This window comes from Saccostrea cucullata, unplaced genomic scaffold (assembly GCF_032062105.1).
Source record: "Saccostrea cucullata isolate Sc308-1 unplaced genomic scaffold, CSIRO_AGI_Scuc_v1 ctg1876, whole genome shotgun sequence".
In the NCBI taxonomy this organism is placed as follows: Eukaryota; Metazoa; Mollusca; class Bivalvia; order Ostreida; family Ostreidae; genus Saccostrea; species Saccostrea cuccullata.
Window position 1 is genome coordinate 24,467 of NW_026929714.1, and position 11,645 is coordinate 36,111.

The window sequence follows — 11,645 nt, forward strand, 5'->3', positions numbered from 1 at the left end:
GTAATCCTTATCAGGTATTGTCTGCAAGCTCAATCGCCATGCTTGATTGCATTGTTTACATCGCGGCGATAGAGTCCCGTGAGGATCCGGGTTAGAATAGGTCCTCAGTACCCCCTTGCTTGTCGTAAAAGGCGACTAAATGGGGCGGTCCTTCGGATGAGACCGTATAAACTGAGGTCCCGTGTCAACAGAAGGTGTGGCACGATAAAGATCCCTCCCTGCTCAATGGCCCTGAGTGCCGAGCATAGGCCCAAATTTGCAGCCCTTCACCGGCAATGGTGACGTCTCCATATCAGTGAAATATTCTAGAGAGAGACGTTAAACCGTCTACAATCAGTCAATCAATCGAGGCGATAGATGATTGACACGCCGAGAAGCCCAACTCTGAAGGTGTTAATGATGATAATCGGGTAACAACTACCGGGGTAACAATATAGTTTAATTAATTTATAATTTGGCAGAACTTTCTGTCTTCCGAACATGAGCAGTGCTAATGAGTATATAAAATCCAATGACCCTTCGACATTACGTAATCGTGCGTTCCAGTTTACATGTACTTATGTAAAAGCTTTTAACACACACAAAAAAAAATGATATTTAGAAATCCTTTAGCGCACAATAAATTTTAGCGCTCAGGGGCTCTTGCGCAAAAAGCACTAAAATTAGTAGTGCCCTAAATATTCTCGTTTTACAGTATATTTATAATATATATATAATATATTTTAAAAATCATTACCTATAAGGAATGATATTCTTGGCAACAAAAATCCTTCTTTAATGGTGTTAAATAGTGTGATCAGACTGGAATGGTCTAATAGCGTAAACTGTATATTGTCTTTTCACAGAAATTTATAAAAAGGAGGCCCTAAAATGAAGTAGATCCTGACACAAAATATACACCTTACTCAATGTCAAATATATGTCTAAATGTGCAGCTCTCCTCCTCGGCTTTAAGTGGCGTCTTATCAAGAGTTAAAAGTTCTCTGAGTGATTTTAAGCAAATAAGAAGCCATGCAACGAACCTATGCACTGGTATTTATAGAGTGTTAATATGAGTGAAAAGGTATTAAACGCATGCTCAACAAACATTTAATCAAGCTACAAATTGTTCGTGTGTTATATAGCTGTCAGAGGTATTTGATTCCTGATCTTTTAAAATTATTTAAACCCGCATTTTGAAGAATTCATTTACCTCTTAAACTCAAAGAGTGCAAAAGTGTTGATGATTGCTGAACGGCACAACATAATATATTATGCGTTCATCTTGAGAGTGAAAATAAATTATTGCAGAGTCACATGCTGACTGACGATTTTCGTACTATTTGTTAAATTAACCATTATTCACAAACTGAATTCACGATGAATTTTTCCGCTATTTCCTGATCATTAAAACGAACTTACAGAGGTCTGTGTTTACTCTGCTCCAATTTTGCATAATAAAAAAACTACTCGCAGAATTTACCGATGAGTTACTATTAGTAATACTGATAACGACCACCCCCAACCCCTCGATGTTTTTTTAAAGCAGCAAGCGATTATCTCAGTCAGAAAGGTGGTACAACGTAGCGATTGTTATGACATCATATGTAACTCATCATATGATGAATTTAAATGGTATATGTATCATCATTTAAAATTATGTCATTTTATTCAATTTTATCCACTTACCAATATCCTTAAATTCCTCGAGCTCTACTTTCATATCATCCTTGTTTATCATAAATAAGCATAGGAATTCTTCGCAATGAACAACTTTTTTCACTTCCACTTGAATGACACAACTTTTCCAGTCATCTTTAAATTTCTGAAATCCTTGTAACGATTCAAATATAAAGGTTATAATTAGGCTCCCAATATCAACCCTAAATTTTGCCTGATACTTTTTCTTAACGACAATAACAAAACGTGCAAATTTACTCATAATGCCAATTCGAACATTGTTTTGATCTTTAAAGGCCAGATCAATATTTTCCTGGAATTTATCTAGTAAATCGTTGATGAAGACAATATCTTCCTTCTTTGAAGACGAATCCAAAAACTCTATTATGTTATCTTCAATCATGGAAATGTCTCGAATTTTTGTTTCCTTGTCAATGAATTCTACCATTCTATTCAGAGTTTGTTTTAGAGTTTCCATCATTCTATCAACATTGTCTTGTGCTTCAGTTGATTCTGTTCTTGTGAGGACATTAACTTTGACGATTAACTGACAACAGCCTGTTATGTAATAAAAATAACAAATTATTATTTATTATGAATAATAATAATTCACAGTGCTAACATACGCAATAGTATCACAGAATCATTTGTAAAACATTTATTTCCAAATTGATTTTTTTCAAAAGACGGGGGGGGGATTAAATGAAGTCTGTGTGTCCGTCCGTCTAGCTCTATTTCTCTGCCCACTCATCTTAAGTGTTTAGTGTTTCTCCTTTTGACCCCATTTAGAACCACGTTTTTTAAAAGTGGGGGACAAAACGCGTATGGCGAGGATTCTTAAAGATTCTTAAATGCAAGTCCAAGGTAAAGCTAAAAAGGTATAAAATTCTTGGTATCCAAAGTTAGGACTTGACACAAGGAAAAAATTAAATCTTTGAAATTAAAAAGTTAAAACTGCTACTAACTGGTGAACCCCTCTCTCCCATGAATCCGCCATTGTAAGAAAGTAAAATACTCACACTTGTTAGTGTCTGTCATCTTCGACTTCAAGTCCTTAACATCTGAGTGTAAGGAAGATAATTTTTTTAAGACTGATTTGTCTTTTTCACCATCAAACTTCAATTTCTCGATATATAGATCTTCTTGATCCTCATCAATGGTTCCCTCAAGTATATTCTCTAGATTTCTTGTGTATGAACCCCCTGTGTGAGATTGAAGCCTTTGGCATATGTCAGAAATCATTCTCCAGGATTTCTCAAATGATCTTCTTGACATGGAAGCAGACCTGACATGGCCGTACACATCATTTCGGAGCATTCTTATTCTCTCTATATCATCGCCAATGCCTACGTCTCCAGTTTCTGGAGGAGTTCCCCATTTTTTCGTCGGTGAGGGGATATTTGTGCAAATATTTCTAAATAATATATACAACAATGTTATGTCAAAATCGGCATACGTTTTTGTACGTCGAGCATCTTTTAAGATCAATATCTGATCTGTGTTCAGCTTTTGAAAGACGTCGAGAGATGCTTTAACTTTGTTGAAAATCTGATCTGGAGGTACATGTTGTTGCATTATATCTCTGTATACCTGAGTCAGTACATCGATGATCGCCATTGATATTTTTGAAAACCTTGTCCGACCTCCTGGGTCTAATCTAAGAGCCATTTGTGTACTGACATATAATATCCGTGATATATACTCTTAGAATATCGTTAACGACCTTCGAACTTGAGACACTTCTTAAGATCACAGACATGAATATTTGTGGCTTCTTTTTTTCAAAACAAAGTACATGTACACAACATGGACACTCTTAATTTCGTCCTCCGACAAAAATGCACCCAGTAGTGTTTTAGAAACAAACATTCAAAGTGCAATTGGTTTTTGAAAATCCTAGCTTTTTAAAGTATGGTAATTTTTTAGAACAAGGAAGGCTTTTTCCATTCGTTATTCCGTAGGTTAAACAAACAAAATAACACTCATCCACGGTTTTGCATATTTACACTTTAAAATTATTTTAAACAAGATCCCCATGGGCCTTATAGGTTACCTGGGTATCATGTAAGAACTTTCCAACAATTGAATTTGGTTTGTGTTTTAACCCAGAGTCCATGCAATTCACAATTTTGAAAGAGGCTATAATAAGTATTTGGGGAATAGTTAGAAATCTACCATATTTAAATCACAAAGGACAAATACAGAAAATACCCATGATGTATCAGAAAAAAATCACACTGTCATACATGTTATGATTGTAAAAAATCTTTAGCGTCTGAAATCATGTGGCCGAATTGATAACTTATCTACATAGTAAAATTTAATGTTCTGAGTTAGAACAGACAAATATGTTTTTAAATATATATTTACTCATAGAGTACAAACTGAGTATCTACGTGATGAGGATGAGAAAGGTTATCACATAAAGAACGCATGGAATGAGTTTTACCTCTCTATTTGAGTAATATTCATTTTATCGATTAAAAATATGTAAAAGGTAGCTATAAAAAAATCAAACATTCCAAATGGTCTTTCCAGACACATGGGTCAATAATCGTGAAATGCAATAGAAGAATAAAAAAACGGCGATTATATAAAGGTAACTAAAATTATGTTTAAAAATGTACTTAGATAGTTCTTTTATGTCCCTGAGGAGAATTTTCATTTATATCAAACGTAACCATTTACAAGTAAAATATTTAAAATTTAGATACTTCCTCGGTACTATGGCCAAAGAGAGATAAACCAAATCATATCAATTCCCATTGTGACACAGGATTTTTTTTTTTTTTGGTCATTTTACATCTCCTTTTTAATTTTTTTTTTTAAAATGATGTTCGTTTTTTTAATCAATATAATTACCTATGTTAGAAATTGTAAACATTAAAATAAAATTCGTTTTAAGAAATTCAGTTGAAACTGTGTCTATGTCCACTAATTAGAATATGTCAAATTATTTGTACATTTGTAGTTGAAAATAGAATTTATTTCCCAGTGGAATAGGATGGGATTATTGTATTTTCGCGAGTGAAATAAATTTCAGATTCAACTACAAAACATTGAATTACATGTTTATTACATTTTCTTAGATCTTCCCTCTGCCCTTTTTTCCTTTTTTTTGGTAACACAGTGTCATTAAGCTATGGAGTCATAGTTGAGTTGTTGATACCTCATAGAAATATAGTAATATTTGATTATAGATTTCAACAGCATAATTTGCGAAACCTAGGTTATTTTATACTCTGTCAAGATTTTTATACTCTATCGTTAAACGGGTCATAGAGTTATTTTATTTAATACTCTTGATGATTGAAAGCAAAATGGATCTTTGTGATTTTCTGAATTTTTTACACTGTGACAGAATATCGTTTTAGTATATTTTGACAACGTGACAGGATAACACTTTTATTCCCTAAATACATTACAAAATGTCACCGTTTAAATGTACTCAATAAAGTATGTTTTTAGAATTTCATTTGCAGTGTAGCCCATACATAATTGACATAATAGTCATTATAAATAAATGTTATCTTTACAAATAAAAAAAAATACCTAAGCTTTATGATACTGTTTATCTATATATATTTACATTTCCAAATACTTTTCTTTAAAAATTTTGGTCGGCCATTTTGGCCTTGCCCTACCCCGGGGGTCATGATTTGAACAAATTTGAATCTACACTACTTGAGCATGCTTCCATATAAATATGATGAATTATGGCTTTGTCATTCGTGATAAGGAGATTTTAAAGTATTTTATATATATTTCTTTGGAAAATTTTTGTCGGCCATTTTGGCCCCGCCCTACCCCCGGGGGTCATGACTTGAACAAACTGGAATCTAAACTACCTGAGCACGCTCCCATATAAATATGATGAATTATGGCTTTGTCATTCTTGAGAAGAAGATTTTTAAAGAATTTTCCTATATATTTCTATGCAATACTTTGGTCGGCCATTTTGGTCACCGCCCTACCCCCGGGGGTCATGATTTGAACAAACTTGAACCTAAACTACCTGAGCATGCTCCCATATAAATATGATGAATTATGGCTTTGTCATTCTTGAGAAGAAGATTTTTAAAGAATTCCCTATATATTTCTATGTAAAACTTTGGTCGGCCATTTTGGCCCCGCCCTACCCCTGGGGGTCATGATTTGAACAAATTTGAATCTATACTACATGAGCATGCTTCCATATAAATATGATGAATTATGGCTTTGTCATTTTTGAGAAGAAGATTTTTCAAGAATTTTCCTTTATATCCTATGTAAAATTTTGGTCGGCCATTTTGGCCCCGCCCTACCCCGGGGGTCATGATTTGAACAAATTTGAATCTACACTACCTGAGCATGCTCCCATATAAATATGATGGATTATGGCTTTGTCATTCTTGAGTAGAAGATTTTTAAAGAATTTTCCCATATATTTCTATGTAAAACTTTGGTCGGCCATTTTGGCCCCGCCCTTCCCCGTGGGGTCATGATTTGAACACATTTGAATCTATACTACCTGAGCATGCTTCCATAAGAATATGATGAATTATGGCTTTGTCATTCTTGAGAAGATTTTTAAAGAATTTTTCCTATATATTTCTATGTAAAAGTTTGGTCGTCCATTTTGGCCCCGCCCTACCCCGGGGGGTCATGATAAATCTACACTACCTGAGGATGTTTCCCCATAAGTTTCATCTTTCCTGGCACAGTGGTTCTTGAGAAGAAGATTTTGAAAATATGCCACCAAATTTTCTTTAATTCCCAATTATCTCCCCTTGAATGAGGGCGTGGCCCTTTATTTGAACAAATTTGAATCCCCTTCACCCAAGGATACATTGTGGCAAGTTTGGTTGAAATTGGCCCAGCGGTTCTTGAGATGAAGTCGAAAATGTGAAAAGTTTACAGACAGACAGACGGACAGACGGACGTCGGATAAAATGTGATCAGAAAAGCTCACTTGAGCCTTCGGCTCAGGTGAGCTAAAAATGACAGTTGAATAGCAGAAATTTTGTGACACCTCATCAGAATAATTATGAAGATATGAGAAATGAATTTCATTTTTGAAGATTCACGAGGTACATGAACTACAACGCTTAAGGTAAGTCACTCCTCAAATTTGTTATATCAAGGATTTTTTGGGAAGTATATTTTGGATAAGTCCTCATATAGTATGACTCAAAATCACAGAGAAAATAGGGGGTCAGTGTGCATCTTACTGATCTATGGTACAATTAAGTTGACCTTTTTGCACTTAAATCTTAACTCTTTGATTTATTACTTTATCTTTAATTTTATTTTATCAGATGTTACTACGTTAATAAATTTAATCTTATTTTACATAAAATAGTTTGAATAATATTTATCACTGAACAAATCTTGCAAATTAATGCGCGTTTATTATTGTGTGACCTTTTTGCACTAAAAATTAACATATTTGGGGTATTAAAAAACTAAATAGGCAATAAAATATTTTCTTATATTAAGTTTTTTAGGAGTTAAGTGCTAAACAGTCACAAGTATCTAGTAGTTTAAAATAATGAGAGAAAAAGTTGGGGTCAGTGATGTTAATTTTGAAATATTGGTCAAAATATGTGATTTTCAGGCAAAAAATGGTATAAATTTTATCTTGACTTCTTTAATATATCTTCACTTCTTGGCAAAGTTTGTTGAAGGAAGGCGTAAAACTTGTTCTAAAAATATAAATTAAGACCTATATTAAATATTCCTGCAAAAGCATGACGGGAAATATTCACCGAGTAAAAGTATGTGAGGCTAAAGTTTCAAGACATTAAATTTAATAAATGTGCAGATTTGCAGAAATTTCTGTTGAATATCCTTCCACCATAAAAAATAGTCCCTCACTAATTTTGCTTCTTTGTAGATTTTTAAGCATTTTTTTCGATGAATGTTAAAAAATATACATTGTTGAATATAAATATTTTATAAAAATTGAATTTTAATAAATATTTTTTAAGTAAGAGGTTCTGCGTGAACTTTTCTAAAAAGCTGACGAGTGACTTACCTTAACGCCGGCATTGTAAATTTTCTGATGAACTATACCATGGGTGATCATGAATATCTCAATTGTTACGTCATAGTACCACACTTGTCAAAAGTATAGTGCAAACTGTTTTGCTTTAAACTGACAGTTGAATGGCAGGAATTTTGTGACACCTCATCAGAAAAATAATATAAATATAAAATATGAATTTAATTTTTGAAGATTTATGAGGTATATGAACTACAACGTTTCACGCCGACATATTAACCATTAAGCGCTAACGCGCTTCATGAAACATGTCGGCGTGAAGCGTAACTGGAATGTAAACCCTCATCCTTTAGATTCGTAAGTGCTTCATCCCAATCATTTGAAATTGAATTGATATTTCTCTCACTTGTTACATAAAAATTAAATTCATTTCTTAATTGAGTTCGGTGTCTTATCCAGAAAATACCTATGACAAAAAATGATTATCTCTTATTACCACGGTTCTTGTCAGACCAGGAAAAATTAGTTTGATGACTTCAATCAGATTGATATTCTTCATCTTCACCTAAATCATCAGGAAGAAATAATAGAAACGTAAGTGATATCGCAGTAACTTAATCAATTGTTAATGTAGTTGAAGTGTTTCTTTTCTGACCGAACACTTTATTCCATGGTTTTGTATTTTTGGCAAGGCTAATGTAATGAAAGTCCATGAGGATAATATATTTCTGGTTTAAATATGTTTAATTATATTCTAAGCATAATAAACATATATATTACAAAAAAATAAACCTCATAACAAACAATATACACAAATCAAAAAATCCATCATTCATGCGTTTGCGTAACCTTTTTATCTAGAATCGGAAATATTTCAAGAAAATGCATGATCCATTTCAACGTAACAATTTAACTTTAACTTTTTGCATTTTTTAAATTCTGCGGCAGCTAGAAAGAGATTGACATCTGAATCTATACACATCCTATAAGGTCGATACTTAAACTCAATGAAACGTCGAAAATCGCCATTGTGTCTAAAATGTGCACGCAGTAATTATTATAATCTCCAATGAGAAAATAAATAGGGTATTCAACTTCTACTGATTTCTGTATGGCTGGGACAGGAGATTCGATTTCTGGTGACTTGTTTTCAAGTGACAGAGGGGAAGAAGTTTCTATAATTTCTGTTTGCCTGAAGATGGCAGCAAGTTCGTCGTTTGTGGTTTAGGTGGGACTCGTGGAGGGAATCCAGTATTGAAGTAATATTTTGAGATGTGTTCTGTTTTTTTTAATGTTTGTAACTGTGACACTCTCATTCCGTCAGCTTCAGATTTGAGTTTCGAGACATGTTGCTCAATTTTCTCGTGCAGGTTTTTTTCATGTTGTGTTATGGTTGTTGAGAAATCTTCATATTCCTTCTCTAACTGACTTATTTTGTTCTGAACATCAGAGGCAATTTCCTTGTATGTTGAATAGATTCTTTTTTGAAATTCAATTTGGTCCTTTTTTATCATATCTTGCTTTTCACTAAGAACTTGCAAGGTTTTTGTTAACGTATGACTTTTGTGATTATTAGTTGCTAAGCAACTATGACAGACGGGAATATCACAGTGTTTGCAATACATTGCACATTTTTCTTTCTCATGTGTGGTACAATCAGGATAGAGTACAGTAGTATTCCTATTCTGAAAATTGACCACCTTGTGATCCTTGAAATCCTCTTTTGAAATGTGTTCTCCAACACAGGGCTTACACAGATTGGCGAGGCATGTATCACTGTGCATCTGTACTATAGTCTCACACAGATCACATCGCATCAGGTCCTGGGCAGTGGTACGGGGATACATCACTTAGATCTTACGGAACTGTCATAAAAGTACTTGTTGTTTTTAATTGAAAGCTATAAAATTGATTTTCATTTTAGTAATATTATGAATGATTTGGAGATAACAAACAGTATTCATGATCAAAATCCATTAAACAGTAAAAAAATAGGCAGAGCAAACGCGGATCTTCAAAACATAAGAGGTGGGATCAGGCCATGGAGGAGTGAGCATCCCCTGCTGACCGGTCACGACCGCAGAGTGCCCCTTGTCATGATCGGGAAATAACAGGGAAAACCCGCCGTCAAATCAGGTATAATTTATGGTAATAACAATAGGTATTTAAAACAAACATCAGTCAGCAGTCGACTCAATGATAAATTTTATTTGCTGGGATTCATTGGTAATTCATTACATGTAGTTGTGGATTTTTCCCCTTTCACATTTCATTTTAAGTAATGGATACTTATGGTTAACTCTTAAACTTAAAAAGTGGACATTTCATAAAGTTTAAAAATAGTTCTGTAATGCAAAAAAGTATTTTAAAAACTTATTATATAAATCCTATTAGATGAAGATTGTTTATCTAAACATTTATCAATATAACAAGGTGAAAATTACGTATTTAGATTCCTTTAGTCAAAATATCCTTCATACTACATGAAGATTGAAAAATTAATTCAAGCATGTACAAATACTCAAACAAGTTGTTAGTTTTTAAGGATTTAAGTGCATAAGGTTTATTGACAGGTATAAACATTAGTAATTGAAAATATTTTGCAAAGATTAACACTTCTCTCTAAAAAAAAAAATGTACTCACTAATGGATATTTGCGGAATAGCGTTCAGTGGACAACAGACGTTAGACTCCACACTTTTTAAATAAAGGGGGCATCTCAAAGTGAAGAATTTATAATTCACCTTTACTTTTAAATTAATATTGAAATAACATTTGATATTATGGATATCAATAAACAACATACTTTTGCAATATTTATAGATAGGAAATGAGGAACACTTGGATTACTTTAATGTTTCAGTAAGTCTCCTTGGAATCAGAACTCGCCACGAAAATGTATTTTCCTTTTCTCCTGCAGGTACGATAAGGCTTCCCAGAGAATATTGTAGTGTACTCTCTGCATGAACCTCTCTGAACTACAAATGTATGACGTCATAATTAGATATGACGTCCCGTCACTACATATTTGAACTGTAATGATGGCCGGGAGAGTGTCATATACTTTACATCTTATTTCAATTTGCATATGAAATTGCAGAATTCTAGTGTAAAATAAACGTGGTTGTATCATTTTTTTCAGAGTCTAATATATCCGAATTATTTTAGTGTATAAAAGACCCTGGTGCAGGCTGTTAATTAGGATTTTTAATATCTTTTGTGGAAATATGTACGGGTTTCCCCTCTAACTGAATCCTGCTTGGGAAAAGTTTATAATGGTTTTGTTTTAAAACAGAATTAAAAAGTTAGATTAAAATAAATTGTTCCAAAGAAATAGTACTTTTTCCAAGCACATTTTGGTTTCACAAGGATAAACGAGTTTATTTATGTGACAAAATGTTAATAATAATTGTGTTTATAACCTGCGCCGAAGCAATTTATGTGAAACATTTCAAAAAAGAAAAAAATGACCGTCTTGTGATAAACAGGGTCATTTGACATCGTAACAAATATGTTTATACATGACCTAGAGGATTCTCTGTATGATTTGGCAAATGTCCAATAGAAGAGGAACTTCCATTTATATTTAAGAAATACGCCTTCGGGCTTTATGGAAGATTTGATCATGTGCCAACCCATTTTACATCCCAATAAAACTAATAAAATGATACCTTATTACTTATATTATATATATATTTATATTTGAGACTTATTTATTACAGATAGTAACGTACTTAACTATAGTTTGAAACCCATAACGTTTTTTGTCAAAACTAATGATCAAGATCAACGGTATAAATTGAATATGTTTATAACGGTGATCGCTTATGACGTCAATATTAAACTACGTAAATCGTTTATGACTAAACAATCACTTTATGGTCACATGACGAATTTGTTTAACAGAGATGTAAAATCACCTTGTTCAAATAGTTTTACATAAGGGAAAACAAATGTAAATATTTATTTATTTATTTATTCATTTATTTATTTATTTATAGTA

The 11,645-nt window shown here is 33.0% G+C and overlaps 1 protein-coding gene across 1 annotated transcript; it reads right to left on the reverse strand.

The window, feature by feature from the left end:
• Window positions 1-8,817: 8,817 nt before the first annotated feature.
• On the reverse strand, window positions 8,818-9,489 carry LOC134281991 (E3 ubiquitin-protein ligase TRIM45-like). The gene has a single exon (XM_062764432.1). It carries the CDS (start codon window positions 9,487-9,489, stop codon window positions 8,818-8,820), a length of 672 nt encoding a protein of 223 aa, XP_062620416.1.
• Window positions 9,490-11,645: the final 2,156 nt, after the last annotated feature.

Excerpts from the sequence above, each read along its gene's own strand:
- LOC134281991 (XM_062764432.1), bottom strand. The coding sequence starts at position 9,489 with ATGTATCCCCGTACCACTGCCCAGGACCTGATGCGATGTGATCTGTGT.